General features: G+C 40.7%; 1 protein-coding gene across 6 annotated transcripts in view; it reads left to right on the top strand.

The window, feature by feature from the left end:
* col11a1a (collagen, type XI, alpha 1a) overlaps positions 1 to 17393 on the top strand; it is a 98472-nt gene that overhangs the window by 67481 nt on the left and 13598 nt on the right. For all 6 annotated transcript variants that reach the window (XM_032551616.1, XM_032551617.1, XM_032551619.1 and 3 more), the window contains 13 exons: positions 3446 to 3553; positions 3638 to 3745; positions 4759 to 4812; positions 5341 to 5394; positions 5540 to 5647; positions 9508 to 9561; positions 9648 to 9701; positions 10561 to 10614; positions 12288 to 12341; positions 13920 to 14027; positions 14434 to 14487; positions 14642 to 14695; positions 16037 to 16090. In XM_032551616.1, coding sequence (XP_032407507.1) covers positions 3446 to 3553; positions 3638 to 3745; positions 4759 to 4812; positions 5341 to 5394; positions 5540 to 5647; positions 9508 to 9561; positions 9648 to 9701; positions 10561 to 10614; positions 12288 to 12341; positions 13920 to 14027; positions 14434 to 14487; positions 14642 to 14695; positions 16037 to 16090 — 918 coding nt within the window. The remainder of the gene's footprint in view (positions 1 to 3445; positions 3554 to 3637; positions 3746 to 4758; positions 4813 to 5340; positions 5395 to 5539; positions 5648 to 9507; positions 9562 to 9647; positions 9702 to 10560; positions 10615 to 12287; positions 12342 to 13919; positions 14028 to 14433; positions 14488 to 14641; positions 14696 to 16036; positions 16091 to 17393) is intronic.

The raw sequence follows: 17393 nt of genomic DNA, 5'->3' as shown, positions 1-17393 counted from the left end.
CATACCATGTTCTTCTAAAGTGGAACTGAACTATAAACTTCACTCACACGTGCACCGATGAATGAGCGTGCAGGTATTACAATGCATAAAGTGTCAGAACAATCATCTGTTGTTTTTAGATGTTTTACAAATAACTTTTAAAAGTATTTAATGCATGTGAATTCAGCCTCCTTTATTCTGATGCTGCTAAATCCGTTGCCACAAATTGACTTCATAAGTCGCCTAATTAGTAAACCCAGTGTACAGTTAAATCTCAGCGTTGAAACAAATATAGCATATTACTGACTAATCAAAGCACTCGCAGTTCAATTAAAAGTAAATTAAAAATACTTTATTTATTCAGTCTCCCTGACTGAAGGCTATTTTTTCTTGTCTACATGTTACAGTAGTTTCTTCAAGTTACTGGTGATCCAGTGTTTGTTATTGGGGAGGAGTGTCACTGCTCTGGTGGGGACGACGTTGTCCCAAAACTGTCACACACTCAGTCATTGACTTATCTTCTCCATGTGGCTGGCACAAAGCAATCCAGTCCATAACCTCTAAGCAACCCTGCAGGCCTTCTTCAGCTTCTTCTGATCACTTTCTTGGAGTTTTCTTCATTACAGATGTGTTGTGAACCTGGCATTTATATTCTGAGCAGAAAAACAAAACACAAAATTGACAGATTAAGTTTCTCTTTGGAGATATATGAATCTTTGACGTTTGTATAACACAAATCCAATGTCTCTGGTAGAGCAGCAGACAAACATTTGAAATTTCGGAAGTATAACAGACAGCAAGGCATGCTTAAAATCATTACATATTGCCACAAGTACATAGGGGTGTCGTGTTTGCAGCTTAGCAACTACTGAACTGCTGACATCACATTCATTGTCTGATACCTGAGGGCGGGATGTCAGAGGCCGCTTTAATAACTAACGAAGATAAATGCTAAGAGTTAAATATCAGGGTCACAGAGACAACAGGTGGACATGTTACAGACGACACCATCTGTTGTTGACTTCACTTCTTTTCTTTTGCCGCTCCTCTTCGAGTCCCTGTCAGGAAGCCCAGCAGAAAGACATCGGAGTCGGGGGACGTAGTCCTGCAGTCGTGTCGCGGTGGCTACTTTTGGCAGGTTCTTCGTTAGGGCACGGAGGTTCGCCAACTAGTTTGACAAAGACCTCACGATTGTTGGAAGAGATGGTTTTAAATTCCTCCATCTCTCTCTCCTTTTTGCTCCTGCTCTGCATCCACGACGTCTCCTTCTCTGCTAATCTGGGGTTTGTTTGAGCAGTTGAGGTATTGTTTGAGCTTTTGCGATGTTAATCAGCTACTCCCGGTTGTATACCGCCTCGTTGCTATGGCTGCGTGTCATAATAAGTGTCCAAAAGTAGAAAATACTGCCAGCAATAATAAATGTCCAAAGAAGAAAAACCTCTGTAATAAAGTAGCAGTTCATTACAAAGTAATAGCTCAGTAAATATTGTTGTAAAAAGGTGGAAAAAGTACAAGGGCTGTAAATAATCTTGCAAGGTACTGGATGTATTTGTCAAAAGGAAAAAAAACTCACTGTCTTAGCTAACTACAGCATTAGAAATCTTAAAATTCAGTCAGCGATTGTATGATAAACATTAGGGGGTATTAAATGTAGTAAATGAATTCTGTTGTTCGGGGTCAACTAATTCAGACTCGCTGTGCCACATCTCCTGTGCCGTTCCCTGCAAAAACGGCAGCGTATTCTATCAAGACTATTTGCTCTCCTGCCTCCTGGCACACGAAGAGAGACGCAAACAAACAAATGCACTCCCAATAAAACCACACAGCCATGAAGCATCCATATGCTGAGTCAAAAATATTGAGTAAGCCTGGGAGTTCCTCCTACACATCCCAGATCAATCCCAGAGGTTTCAGCCGGGGAAACGTATACACGCTCCTTTCTTTTCTCCTTTTCAGAGGACCGTGCTTATTTAAGTCGTTTTTTGATGACTTCAAACTTTTCTTTGAATTCACATTCAACAGCAGTCCTTAAAAAGACCAAGCAAACTGAGATAATGGCACGGCGTAGCCCGTAACGCCGAGCTGCGACTGAACAGAAGCCCCGTCCGTGTTCAGTTGCTTTCTCCCTTGAAGTGAAATTGTACAAATTATTTAAAGGCTAATATACATGTCCACATTGTATTCAAACGGCCTGATTTTTGCCCCTGGAAACGGTCTTTGTTATTTTTTAACAAATTACAAAGGTTCCTATGATCAAAACATCCCGTTCCACGACGTATGTTCAAATTAATGCAAAGTTCTCCGTGAATGTAACGAAACACGGTGGATGGATATCGGGATAGAAAATCAGTGGAACCGACCTGGGCCTGACCCGAAATTCAGGCCAGGGCGGGCCAAAATTACAAGGTCGAGGGTCAGCTTTCCCTGTTGGGCTTTTAGTAAATCTACAATACATACAGCAGAGAGAAAACTAAACGGGAATGCATGACATAAAGTTATGCCGATCCATTTATTCTAGTCTAAATAGAGGGGAAGATAGATTACGCTGTGAAAGAAAGAAAACACGGAGCAGGAGTTAACTCAACCGTAACAAGCGCAGCGCGCTGCATGCGAACTCCAGAAGATTTGCACTTGGCTCACCGTGTTGTTGCAACAAGCGACAAAATGGAGCTAGAAGATGTTAGACAGCAGCTAAAAATGGGAGAAGTTATTCTAATAAACCAACACAGCGCAACGTCAAAGGTATGGAAGTATTTCAAATTGTCGGGTTTACTTACTTAGAGTTACTCGGATGGATGGCGCCTCGGACACACTCATAGATGGATGGACGGATGGATGGACAACATCTTGAAACATTTGTTTCCTTTTTCTCAAATCAACTCTTTTAAGCTGATCATATCATTTTTTTCTGTTCATATGTTTCAAGGAAAACTGTGTAATCAAAAAGCTAATGATGAATAGGTACAAAGTCAGACATATTCCAATGAGAAAAATGTTAATGTTGCATGTGGTAGTTTGCTTCTGTGGACCGATCTGAATAGGAACAAAAGGTGCATGGAGCCAAGCAGACGGTGTATTTACCTATGTGTTTTATGGACAAAGGTAAACACCGACTTCCTGTAGCTCCAGTAAATACAACAGTCTGTTTTTGTTAAAAAAAAAAAAAGAAGGTATTTTCAGCAGCAGGCACGAGTCCCTCAGAGCGAACAGAAGCACCGAGGCGTCAGCAGATAATGCCAACTGCATTATAAAACAGCAGCGCTGCTTCATTAGAACTTAAAAGGCACCTGTTATTGTGTGTTGCCTCCGCTGTTTTCTCACTTTCCTTTAAAGGGTTTGTTTGTGTGTGCATTGATCCATTAGTGGTAGAACTCAGCAGGGTCTGCCAGGATCTTAATGGCAGAAGCTGTTGTTCAGCAAAATCAGGGATTTATTTACAGAATGAATTTTTTTTCTATGCTTGAAGGGTTCTCCTGGTGAAAGAGGTAATGCTGGTCCAGCCGGCCCAATTGGTTTATCTGGTAGACCTGGTCCTCAGGGTCCTCCAGGTCCTGCTGGAGAGAAAGGTGCTCCTGTGAGTATGTTGTTCCTGAAAATAATGTTTTGATGTGCGGCTTGTAAGTATAACTTTTAAAGTAAAACATCTTTGCGCTTCTAGGGTGAGAAAGGGCCGCAGGGCCCAGCCGGACGTGACGGGGTCCAGGGTCCCGTCGGTCTTCCTGGCCCCGCTGGACCTCAAGGCCCACCTGGAGAGGACGGTGACAAGGTCCGTCTGCCGCACCTGATCTCATCAGCTCCATATTTTAATACTTGGGTCTAATCAAGACAAATTAAACAAAAAACTCAGCTGATGTCTGGTTCACACGGCAAGATTTTGAAGTTGGTGTCCAATTTTCAAAACTTGAGAGAGCACTCGCCACACGTGAACTTGACATTCAATCACCAAGACACAGACACAGACTTGACAGGTGCGCCCCAAGATTCAGATGTTGGACGGAAAATCTTTTGAGACCAAGCATGAGTTCAGAGTTAACAAACATGGCCAACCGGGAAGAAGCAACGGCGATAGTTTCTGGACTATGTTTACCAGAGAAAAACAATACAAAGTCTCTAACGTCCACCGGACTTTCCGGTCCGCCATCAGCAGTTGTTTTGTGTTTTTTGGGTTCCCCTCTGTTTCCCTCTCTTTCTGATTGGCTACACGTCACATTCAACACGTTACATTCTCGTTGATCCAATCCAACATATTGAATATCCAGGATTTTAGATCGTAGTGGCCCGACGTCTTTTCCGAGCGAAGCAGGTCACTCTTAGCCCACCACACATGGCAGGAATATCTCTTAAGGTTATCATAAGAGCCGTCCCAATAATCAGGGCATCTTTAAGATTGTCAGAAGGAGAAAATCTGGACAAAAATTGATTAAAGAAAAAAAATAAAAATTTGCCTTGTGAAGTAGGCAAAACTCAGCTGAAGGAAATGCAGAACTGAAACACCGATTTAATCTCCCGGTGTTCTCCGGAGCTGCCAATCAGCCGTCACTTCAGAGGCTTCCTGCGTTCTAACCTGGACAGGAAATGGACATCTCCATATCTGTTCATCCACACAGAACTTCCAGGATTATCGTCACACATATTGGCTTTTTGTCTGAGCTGCGGGGTTGTCAGTGATTTTGTTGACATTCACAAAAGAAGAAAATTGGATCTGAGACTGTGTGTGTGTGTGTGTGTGTGTGTGTGCGTGCGTGTGCGTGCGTGTGTGTGTGTATTTGTCTTTTCTAGGGAGAGGCTGGGGAGCCGGGCCAGAAAGGAAGCAAAGGTGACAAGGGAGAGCAGGTGGGTTATGAAAAGTGCATGAATCTACATCTCGTATTCACATGAAGCTGTCCGTGTGTTTTGATCAGATTACGTTTCAAACTAGAGGAATAAATCACATCCACTATAAGAATTAGCTGTGTTTAACTCGATTGTACAATGTGGTGCAAGTGAATCAAATGAATCTTTGTGAATTTGTTGTGTGGTTAAAAAGCATGAAACAGAACAAGGCGGCAATTTGCATCGTAAAAAAACCCCAAAACGACCAAATTGATAATAGAAAACACAAATAAGATGTAAATCAGGTTCAATAATGTAAAGCACATCATCCTATTAGCAGCTCAGCATATTTTTAATGAAATCTGCGCCGCTTTTGATGCTGCGGGAACTTTTCGCTGATGTCGGCAGTTTTAAAAAGTTCAGGATCGTGTTCCTGCGGTGGTTCTGACACAGAACCCGGCCTCCTTCGCCTGCCACGCTGCATATGGAGTACTGCATTTTATTATTTCTGTGTTTTACTCCCAACACGTTCTTTACTCTGTTTTCTAGGGCCCCCCCGGACCGGCTGGCGTTCAAGGTCCTGTTGGAGCCCCAGGTCCTGCTGTAAGTCCATGTCAAATTCAGTACATTTTAACATCCAACACATAAAGAACGGCTGACACCAAAGGTGTAAAATAACTTATGATGAAAAGTACAGATTAAACATCATCACGTGGTTTACAGCTGTAACGTGTCTGTCGTTTGCCAGGGAGCTGACGGAGAGCCAGGTCCCAGGGGTCAGCAGGGCATGTTCGGGCAGAAGGGAGACGAGGGTCCGAGAGGCTTCCCTGGACCCCCGGGTCCCATTGGTCTACAGGTTGGTACTGCACTCTTCTGTCATAAGATAATAAATCAGCATTATTGCTTAAGGATCGTAGTTTAAATGATTCTCTGTTCAGCTTGTTTTGGACGGTAAGGTCATAGTTAAGAGAGGTTTTCTATTGACACAAACCACAATGGACTAGTCTAAGTTAACCATGTCATCTCTCATTCGGTTGTTTGTAATTTCTCTCCGAATTGCCACTAGTGATTGTTTCAGTGTTTGATTATTCTGTTGTTTATTTTGACGATTAATTAGTTATCCAGATAAAGAAATGGGCACTTTCTGCAGATTTTGTATTGAACCACTTAAGCCCATTTTTTTAAGCAACAAGAAATACATTAAAAGATGCAAATAAATAATTCAAATTCCTTTTTTAACTAAGAAGGCAAATATTGTATTGCCTGAAATGCAATAGCAGCATTCCTCCAGCGTAGAAAGGGATGCAACTGCAGCAAAAAAATAATAAAAACACCGACATGTACAGTACAGACCAAAAGTTTGGACACACCTTCTCATTGAATTCAATGAGAAAATGTGTCCAAACTTTTGGTCTGTATTGAGTACAGACCAAAAGTTTGGACACACAGTTGTGTCCAAACTTTTGGTCTGTACTGTACATGTTTGGTGTATAGGTCAAGCATGTGTATTCCTGGTTGACCTACCATCAATACAGAGTAGGCTTTAATCTTTTGATCATTTTTAGATGAATCGATTAACAACTGGATAGCAAAAGTCTCACCAGAGCTGAAAAGTCCTTGGGCTTTTGCTGTTACCTCCCTATATTCTGGGGTAAGAAAAATAATAGTTCACCGCAATAACTCTCGGTGCACACCCCGGATTAAAACAAAAAACAAAATCACTTCCTTCCTGTTTCATCTTCTCCTCTCGCCTGTCAGCCCCAAACTACTATTTTGCATACATAAAACAAAACCCAGTTTCATACATCAGTCCAGAATATATAACGGCTGCCCTACAGGGGACGATAATTAATAATAAATGGCCACAACACAAAGCATGCAACATTATAGAATGATGGGGAGAAAAAAAAAAGAAAAATTGCATCTGGAGCTACAGCTAATGGTTATCGGTCGACGTGGCGCTAGATTAGAGCATCTCGCTGAAAGGTCTTCAGCCGGTGAAGGACATTAGAGCAACAAAGATTCAAAAAAGTTCGACTCTATAGTTTAACACGCAGGAGTGCAGTCAACAGCAATGCAAACCAAAAATGCACAACGTAATGTCTGAGAAACAAACGGAAAATGTCCACGCTATTCATAAATAAGTAGCATTTCTCTGTAAAGCTGCATGTAAAAAAAAAAAAAAAGAAAAACACCAGGAAGCACTTTAACGTGCCTTAATGATGTTTTGTTGGCCCAGGATAGAGATCTAATGACTTGCAACCTTTCCCACGGTTGTGTTCAATTTATTTGTAATTATCCATTTATTAGGAATCGACTTCCGAAGCGTCGTGCTTTGGAAGTTTGCTGCGGGGATCGAGGTCGTTGTCTTGATGAAATTACACACGCCGCTGACCGTCGCTCCTCTGCGCTATTCTTTCTCAGCAGGATTTGCCTTCGATGGACTTTTAATTGGGAGTAATTCACTTCCCATCACAATCCCATTAATTGCGCGGACTGACCTACTCCAGCAGTCTGTTCCTCATCAAGCTCATTTACCGGGGCTGCATAATTAGCACCACTGCTACCGATTTTAGCATTAGAGAAGACCTTTCCACAAATGATGCTTCTCGGCGAGAGGCGGGAGCTGATGTGTGGCAATCAAGCTAGCGACAATACTCAAAAAAACAACAACAACAAAAAAAAACCAGGCATGAACATGAACAGAGACAATTAGATGAAGAGCCGTGTTGGTGCACAAACGAAACTTTGTTTTGTTTTGTTTTTCACCGTTTGCTCGAGGTCCTGCAGCAGAATGAATTCTTTTGATGTCCTCCTTTTTTCTTTTTCACAACCTTACACCTTCTTTTGACAACAAACTGCCCCCAGATCAAGAGTAAACACACGCACACACCTGCACACACACACACACACGCCCACACAAAAAAGCAAGCCGCAGCAATTTAATCACACCAATTACCGGGAGAAAATGCCAGGGATCAAACACACGTAAGGTCGCCAACATGCTGCTCATTTGCTGTGCGTGAGTGAGCCAGATTAATTACTGCACCTTAGGAGTCAAGATATATGTATATGTACATGTATGTACAAGTTACTGACAGCAAAAAGGAGAACAAACAGCAGCTTGAGTTGAAACGGTAAGAGAGCCGTATACAAGATGCCTGATGCACCTCATTTTCTAAAAACACGGTTTAATTGAGCAAACTTAGTCTCAACCCCGCACTGTTGATTACTTCTTCTTTTTTTTTTTAAATAATTCAATAAACACGTAATTGGGTGAGGCAGCGCCGGCTAAAACATGAATTTTGATTCATTGACGCTGAATAATTTATGCTGTTCTGAGTCGCAGAATCACAGCAACGTATTCCCGTGGTCAAATTACATCTCAGCAGCAAAGCAGGCAGCTCTTGTGAATGCAGTTAATGATGCAAACACATTAAAAGCCTTCTTCACACGACAGCTCATCGATGTTGCAGTACAGATATTATCAAAGGTGCACTCTGCAGAATTTATTGCAGAATTCCAACGTTTCTTTTAGAGATATCGTATGTAAAGGTGAAAAATCAACACATTTTTAGTTTACCAATCGAATGCGATTATTACACTGCAAGAACACAACATCTTACCCAGTATTTTTGTCTAGTTTCTTGTGCAAATATCTTAGTACACCTGAAATCAGACAAGCCTAACTCAGACGTAACCTTTCCAGCAAGATATACGAGCTTGTTTTAAGGCAATATTCTTGAATATTGATTAAAAAGTGCTAGTTCCACTGGGAGATTATTTGACTTATAACAAAACATTTTCCCATGTTATAAGAGAAGAAAATCTGCCAGTGGAACTAGTACGTTTTAATCAATATTCAAGCATTATTGACTTAAAACAAGATCCTATTTCTTGCTGAGAAGTCTCTTGTATGTTAGTTTGATCTTTATTTCAAATGTGCTAAGATATCTCCACATCAAACTTGACCAAAATACTTGGTAAGACTTTGTGTTTTTGCAGTGTAGGAGCAGAGGTGATGTCACACCATGTGTGTGAAAGAGGAGTTATTTCACAACAAGAACAAAATGGTTAAAGTTGACATTTTAAACTATTAGCATCTTACAGCAGCAATTAGCACAGTTAGCATTGCTGGCGTGCTTCAGCTTCGGCCTCCTGGGAATTTAGAATCCTTACTTAACTTGCCCAATTCCAGCTGCACGACAAAAAGAAGCTGAAAGTTTAAAATAATAAAGGAAAGCAACTTTGCTGTACTCTGTTTAGCCTTCCTGTTATGTGCTAAAAGTTTTGCTCTCTCTCTCTGTTCAATTCAGCTTATTGATGTAGCGCCAGTTCATAACACGTAACACTCCAGGCACTTTACAGAAGTTGTCAAACAGTGCGGCCAAGTTCGGCTTAATATTCAAATTGGTTTATAAAGGCTTTTAATAAATCTGTAGCAGGAAATACAATTTCCTTTTAAGTAGTTTTTTTACATCGTTTTGCTTAATTTAACTTGAATATTTAACATCTTGCTGATCCACCAATCAGAACAAGTTCTAAGTTGGAGTTGCCAAACAACCGATTGGGACCAATCGAGCTGAAACTCCTCCAGTTCAAATAGCTGGAGGATTTATTGTTACGTTTCTAATTATTATTGTTGCCGTTTCCATTTTTTGGCATGCCAATAAATGCGCAATCATGTTTTGTTGTGTTTTTTTTTTCTGTCTCCAGGGGCTTCCCGGACCTCCAGGTGAAAAAGGAGAAAACGGCGACGTCGGGCCCATGGTAAGAGAAACTCCCAACTTTTTACGAGTAAAACTTGAATCCATTACCGCAACATCACATTTCTTCGCTTTTTTTTTTCTGTACAGGGTCCCCCTGGTCCCCCTGGTCCCAGAGGCCCTCAGGGTCCCAGTGGAGCCGACGTACGTATTGCTTATGAACATAGATAAAATTTTCAGACTGTCCTTCCCGAACGATTTGCTGCACACAACTTTTGCAACACCACGCACCCCTCAGGGTTTTCCTCAGGTCTTAAAAATCCTTAGCACTCAATCATCTAAGTTTTAGGGATTGGAGAAAAATTTTTTTTGAAAAGTGTCCATTTGTACGCCTATTGCTTCCCCCCCCCAGCCCCTGAACTTTGTAAAGAATTGCGGCGGTGCTGTTCATCTGTTTCATCTGCTGTTGCCCGAGGAACTCGGGAGTTACTGTGCTGTGAAAACCCCCCCCCAAAAAAAACGACAAGGGTCGTGATGCAGAGCAGCAAAACCACCCAAATTTATCATAAAATCCATCAGCGTTTACCTCAAGCCTGCAAAAAGAAAAGAAAAATCCACTCCTCGTTTGTTCAGGGAAAAGAAGTCAATAAGTTCTTGTTTGCTGATCCACTGAGGGCTCCTTCGTCAAGGCAGCGTGTATTTTTAATAAGGTTCTAATTAAAAAAGTGGGATTTTATTAGTTAGCTAAAATCGAGAAGTGTTGCCATGATTCTATACTGTGTGAAAGATGTAAAAGCAATGAGCTACCATGCCAGAGGCAAAAAGCACAAATGTGGGTGGACAAAGTTATGTTCAACTTAAATTAATCAGCAAGTTAGTCAAGCAAATTATTAGAGTAGCTTTCATAATTTAACATTTTCTTCAATTTAAATTTCAACAGCCTTAAAAATATATATCTTAATTGAATTTATAGCAACTTGCAGGATGTCTAATCAGTAGTTGCTCATGTGTCATATCATGACTCCAAAATGAAGTATGACTGATTTTTTCTGTGTCTCCTTAGGGTCCTCAAGGTCCTCCAGGTGGTGTGGGCCCCATAGGATCTGTGGGTGAGAAGGTAAGGCCCCAACAGGACCCCAGCAGGGCCCTGCAGGGTGTTTTATCTGAACAATGTCGTCATGTGAAATGGAGTTAAAATTCTGCACTCGCTTTAATGCAGGGGTGTCCAAACTTTTTATAGCACGTTCCATAAATGTCGAGTTGGAACTCCTCTGGATTTTTCTATATAATTATAATTTCAAAGACGACGACGAGAGAGCTGAGTCAAAAAGCGAAGCTCTCGATTTACCAGTCGATCTACGTTCCTACCCTCATCTGTGGTCATGAGCTTTGAGTCATGACTGAAAGAACGAGGTCGCGGATACAAGCGGCCGAAATGAGTTTTCTCCGTAGGGTGGCTGGGCTCTCCCTTACAGAGAGGAGCTCAGTCATCCAGGAGGGACTCGGAGTAGAGCCGCTGCTTCTTCACGTCGAGAGGAACCAGTTGAGGTGGCTCGGGCATCTGATGCCTCCTGGACACCTCTCTGGTGAGGTGTTCTGGGAAGTCTGGGTCCAGACTTCCAGAAATTGCCCCCATCCGACCCCAGATAAGCGGAAGAAGATGGATGGATTTCAAAACCTTTTTTTACCTGCTAAATTAGCGATAAACTCAACACCCAATAGTTTAGTGAAATAGGCAAAACAATCAGATTTGTGTAGAAAATTACTGTAGAGCCTAAACAAAAACAGGTTTGCCATATTTTTAAAAAAAAACAACAAACCACATCCTACATTTTTCATGTTGATCATTCTGTTTTTATGTCTTTTTGACAACAAGAACAGAATTTTGTTCAGTTTTGTTGTATTCTTTTTTTCTAAGTTTATTAAACAGTCATGCCGAAGTCTGAATTTTAGTAGAAACCACAGAATGTTTTTTGATCCCCATTATTAGTAAATTGCATGAAATTGAAAGCAAAAACCTGGATGAATACTTTGTGTTGCACCTCACACTTTCCATTTTAAGATTTTTATTGCATCTTTTTCTGTTTTTAAACTTCCTGCCATCAGTGAAAACTTCAAATTTGGACTATTCTTGAATAGCTGTCAAGCTGTCAAAGTCTGCCCGATTGAAAAGAATATCGTCTCTTTCTGAACTGGTGCTTAACCTGTTACTGTAGACCAACACTTAGTTTTATACTTTTAATATCAGAGCAAGACCTAGAGTAACTCCTGCAAGTTTCTAAATTATGGAGTACTTTGCAACCCAGAACATGGAGAACCAACATTTACCTTTATCTTTTTGTCTTTCTTTTGGTTTTGTTGTTTCGTCTGCATTTTCTTCCAATTCAGTTAAAGCACTTTGAAATGCCTTGTTGCTGAAAATGTGCTATATAAATACAATCACCTTTAATCAAAGGCCGTACTTTGGACACCCCTGCTTTAATGTCACCGGATGGTGTTGATTCACATTCTATGACTTTGCCTAAATAAATAATCTCGAATGAGCAGTAGTTTAAAAATAACTTTATAGGTATTACTACTTAGCTAATTGCTTTACGTTGTTATAAATATGGAAATACTGAATCGTATCACATGCTGTAACACTTAGTACGACTGTAGTCTATGTCAAACTTAAATGTTTAGCATTAAGAGCGCAGACTTTTACCCCAAAGTTGCGTCTGAATTTGAGAACTCTCCATGCACCAGCTTGAATGTTTACCTGTTCAGACGCTGACATTTATCTAACCACAGGGCGAACAAGGTGAGGCTGGAAACCCGGGACCACCTGGAGAGCCTGGAACTGGGGTAAGAATACACCGTCTTCTGCTGTGCTACTCTGCCAACACGAATAAGTCCACCAGCGCTGTCCTACATTTTCATTCAGACGTTTCGGTTCGTGTCACAGGCTCTCAGTTCAGACCACTCGTCTACCGTACCCGGTGCTCTGCGGTTGTTTTCGGGGCGGTCGGGTATCCCAGATTGAATATTCTGCACCGCTTGAGGGCGGACATGAAACGGCACACAATCTAATGAGAGGGAGGGCTTGCTGTGCGTCCGTCACAATAGAAGTAATTGCCACTCGCATTCAGATGGTTGGTTGGTTGGATCGGCTCAGCGTGGCTCCGGCGCTCTGCACAGCATGTGGACATGTCCTGCCAACATCAGCCTCCTTCCAGACTCTTAAGGCGTAATTATCAGGAAGAGTTGTCTGATGGATCCGATTTAAAGAACAATGTTTAGAGAAAACAAAAAAATAAAATCTAATCCAAACACTGATTTCTGAGTACATACTCCTGTTAGGCTGAATCGTTTGTTCATTGCAAATTATTGGAAGATGTTTATTTATTTTGCCTGACTTTTGTTGTTGCTGGATGGAAATTTCTGAGACGTACAACAGCAGATTGAAAAGGTAGAAAAGGAGGACCAGGTGAAGAGTAATACCTTCAGATCGCAAACTTGCTGTCCTTGCCTTTTAGACTCTGTATTTACCTACATTTTACATGATAGGAATGAAAAGTGTGGAAAGTGGAGGAGATATCTGTGGGGAAAGGAGGCGGTGTAAAGCTGGAGCAGCTTTAGCCCTTCTGGTGACAAATGTGAAATGTGTGAAGGGTCAGTGTGTGGGCAGTTTTTTCAGACAGGAAGACCAGTCATTGTACAGCAGGTCTTAGTAACTGTAACTGTTTGTTTCTGTTGGACAAGATCTAAATTTAGCTTTAAACTTTACATGCAAAATAATTACTTTGGGGGGAAGAAACAAACTCTATGTACACCAGAGTTATAATTGTTTTGGGTTATTCACTATGGTTTAGTTTTATTTTGCTGTAACTTGTTGTTTACCTACTTCAGCTAGTTTTAATTAGCTTTAGAGTGTTTGCTAGGTTTTATTGGTTATCATGGCGAGTTTAGCAGAAGGAACAAAAAGCTGCTGCAGGAATCAGCGTCAGTAAACACAAACTCTATCGGCTGTACAACCAAATCACTGGTGACTCAATCTCCTGTTTAACTCTTTTTTTTTTTAAATGTGCTAATCATCTGTTGGTAACGCTAAGACTTTCGGATTATAGCAGAAGATGAGATTTTATACTTTCACAAATATAATGTTCCATAATGTTCTTTTTTTTTCATATCACCTTGGAGATTAAGTTCCTTATTTATCGACGTCCGTCGTCTCAGAGTCCATAAAAACATCCTGACCTGTCAACTCATTTCATTTCTGCAGTGTTGACCATCTAGGGTTGCTGCCCTCTGTGAAACAGTCCAAGATCTCCGTTAGATCCAATATCTGTCTTACCCTCCACTGAGTGTAATGAAGACTGAAAAACAAAAAAAAAAAACTCAGCTTCTTTTGATGTTGACATAAGAAATACCCCATCAATGTAGGGACCCAAAGGTGAGAGAGGAGAGAAAGGAGAGGCCGGACCCCCCGGAGCTGCTGGACCCGCCGGTGCCAAAGGACCCCCTGGAGATGATGGTCCAAAGGGCAACCCTGTAAGTCTGACAGGTTTGCTATTAAAGCCAGTGAAGTGTGGCTCCTCATGCTCAGTCACAATCTGCTTTTTTAGAAAAAAAGATCACACACCTCAACGGTGGGTCATTTCACCCAGTCTCATATTCAAGAGCTAAAAAGCCTTTTTATTGAGGGAGATTAGATTTTATGCCTGCATGGTAATGGGAGGCAGTGGGGTCTCCTGGATTTGCAACATCATCATTAAGTTCATTACATTACAGGTTGTAACTAAGTACGCCAGGACGAAATCACGGCCCAAATGACCTCCCACATTCCAAATTCTGTTTCCAAGGAAATTATTTCTCAGCAGCTGCTCCTCTGGTGTTCTTTTTAAAAAATTTTTTACCTATTTAATTTTTTTTATTATTTGATTTTTCTCTCTTACAGGGACCTGTTGGGTTCCCTGGAGACCCAGGACCCCCTGGAGAGCCAGGTGTCGCTGTAAGTATGAAAGCACACCGCTTGCTTTGTACGAAAAGATAATATCTTTGTTTTTTGGTTCATGTTAACATTGTACACTGGCTAGAGTAAAGAAAATATATTTGTATTTTGATTTCTTTTAGCCTTTTTTTTTTAACCTACGCTTGAATTACAGGGTACTGATGGAGAATCAGGAGAGAAAGGAGAGGATGGTGAGCCTGGTCAACCTGTAAGTTGTCAATACTGTTTATTAGTTAGAATGAATGAATTATTCAATATTACCTTTGACTTAGAACCATAATAAGGAAGTACGAGAATCAAATTGTCTCTCAAATTTTCACTGTGTATATTTATTGGGGTTTGTCATCATGATATCACAAGGCTATTGGTAAAGATTAAAATAATATTCATACTTTGTAGATCTATTGTGTGTTATTAAAAAAGAAAGGCAAACAGCAATGAGCTCATGTTGTGAATCAGCTTGAAATGACGCCTACAAGGCTGCCAAAAGAAAAACATGAACATAATTATAATAAAAATGTATTCAGAGAAGTGACTGTTTACAAAAAAATCTAAATTGAAGAACAACAGTTCAAAAATAACATATAACATTTAAAGTTGATCAATTTAGAATCAAAATGCACCTTTGCTATTTCTTTCTTGAAGGCGTCGGTTTGTCCTCCATTTTGAAAAGAACAAAACATATTTATTAATTTGAGCTTAATGCATAAAATGGTACTTAAATAATAATAATAATAATAAACTTAAAATCAATTGTAAAAGTCTTTTTTTTAAATCTGTAACCACAAAAAAATATATTTTTCTCGCCAACAACTGCTTCACTTTCAGGATAGTCAGCTTACTGGACGTTAGCATTAGCATGGTCGCTAAGCAAGCTAAAACCAGAGACATACTTACATTTTTGCTCCAACACAGAAACCTTCTCAATCACAAGTCTTATAATAGTTCTTACTTATTCAAAGTTGATATTTTAAGTCATAAAATAATTTTTTTGTAAAAAATGAACTTGTTCCGGTTCTGAGGCGGATGCTACACACACAGTTAAGCGTAGAGTTGACTGAACCAAAATGTTTAGGTAGGGTTTGTTACCTAAACAGTGCTGCTTAAATGAACATTTCATGGTTAAAATATTACCAAAAGTCTCATTGGGAATATTTCACATCCATCAAAATCCCTTTTTAAGGTGGATTTGTAACTTTTCTACTCATCTTGTCCTTCTGTCAGTTTCCTAAAATAATGCAAGAAGACAATTTAGGCAAAAAACTAAACACACTTTTGGCAAAAGCTTAAACCATCATTTTAGGAAGGTGTTAATATGAAAAAAAACAATTGATGTCAATTTCTGACCAGCATAAATCTTGAACAGCTGCTATCATTGCCTGCACTTTACTGGAACAATAACAGCATGAAGAAGTGCAGCCATTTATCAAAGCACGAGGTAGTGTTATTGACTGTGTCAGGGTTACTGAGCTGTTACTGTCCAGTGAGCTGTGCAATTTAATGACCCATGAACCCCTCTCATCAGTCTTTGTTGCACGCTTGTTTTCAGGGACCCCCGGGTCCTTCTGGAGAGGCCGGTCCACCTGGTCCACCCGGCAAGAGAGTAAGTCCTTGGCTCTCCTAGCTCATTTCCTTCCAGTAAAGTTGTGTGTGTGCATCTCTAAATGTGCTTCCAGCCACCTTCAAGTCTCGACTAGATATCGATCTAGTGTTAAAATTATTAATTACTGAAAAAGTCGATTCTCCTGATCAGTAAATTCTTTGGTTAAACAATGCAAAACGTATCTTTTAATTAAAAAGATGATTTTGTCGCGAGTCGGTGGGCTATTTTATGCCAGCCCCCGCAGCCAGCGGTGGAATACTGCTTCGTCTGGCAGCAACTTCAACTCAACAACCCACTTTGGCTCTAAAGCTGGAGAGATTCGTTCTCATTAAAGGCAGAGTGGCAAAAACAAAGTGGGTGATTTACGGGGTCAAGGTGTTACGCTATCAGTGAGGTAAAGCCTTTTTAAAGCCCACCAAGAAATGAATGTCAGGATGTGAAAATCATGAATCATTTTTTTCTTCCCCTTGGTGAGAAATTGAAAGGCTTATTTAAAGGGGGAGGGAGGGAGGAAAAGATCACAAAAAGAGGGCGAAAATGGAGTTTATGTCGCCGTTTCAGTGGGGGGGGGGGGGAAAGATGTGCGGCAAGTCTGACACGTTATTGATCCCGCGGCCGCCTGACGGACAGCATCTGCAAAACAGAAGCATGAGACGCATCTTGCAAAGTGGTTAAGAGGTGATTAGGAAAGAGGCGCAGATTCAACAGCTAATAAAAACAAACAATAAAAGCTCCAACTGTCGAACGTGTGCACCGCGACACAATCATCTTGTCGTGCATTGTCTGGTTTTACGTGACCTGTCCCGTTTAAAGCCTTCAATCATCTTTGAAGGGCAGATCTTGAAACGTCAACGGATACGACTCACCCCAATTAACACGTACCCTGACCAGCACAGTGCACACCGATCAGTAGTGATTCCTGACAGAAACGCCATCAGATGTTTGCCTTTTAGCCCTCATGGCGCCACTTTTCAACTTTTTCTTTGTAATTGTTAGTAGCGGTGACGGTGTTGATTTCCACACGCACAAAAGCATGAGAAATGAAAAAAGTCTGCCAAAAGCTGCCGAGAAATCTTCAGTGATGATCAGAGTAAGATGTCCAGCGCAAATGTGAGTTAATTAGCTCAAAATTTTATTCCCATTCGTCTTTGAAAACAAGTTAGGAGAAATATTATTTTAGAGACCTAATAGACCTGAAACCTACACAGGAAATTAATCAAAAACTTTAAGAGCCCAGTCTTCTGCAATAATGTTGAATGACTGCTTGTGATGCAGAAATGTATTTAAAAATGTAATCACAATA

This window comes from Xiphophorus hellerii, chromosome 21 (genome assembly GCF_003331165.1).
Source record: "Xiphophorus hellerii strain 12219 chromosome 21, Xiphophorus_hellerii-4.1, whole genome shotgun sequence".
Taxonomy (NCBI): domain Eukaryota; kingdom Metazoa; phylum Chordata; class Actinopteri; order Cyprinodontiformes; family Poeciliidae; genus Xiphophorus; species Xiphophorus hellerii.
Note: the sequence above shows the minus strand (reverse complement) of the source record. Positions and strands in the feature narration are given on the sequence as shown.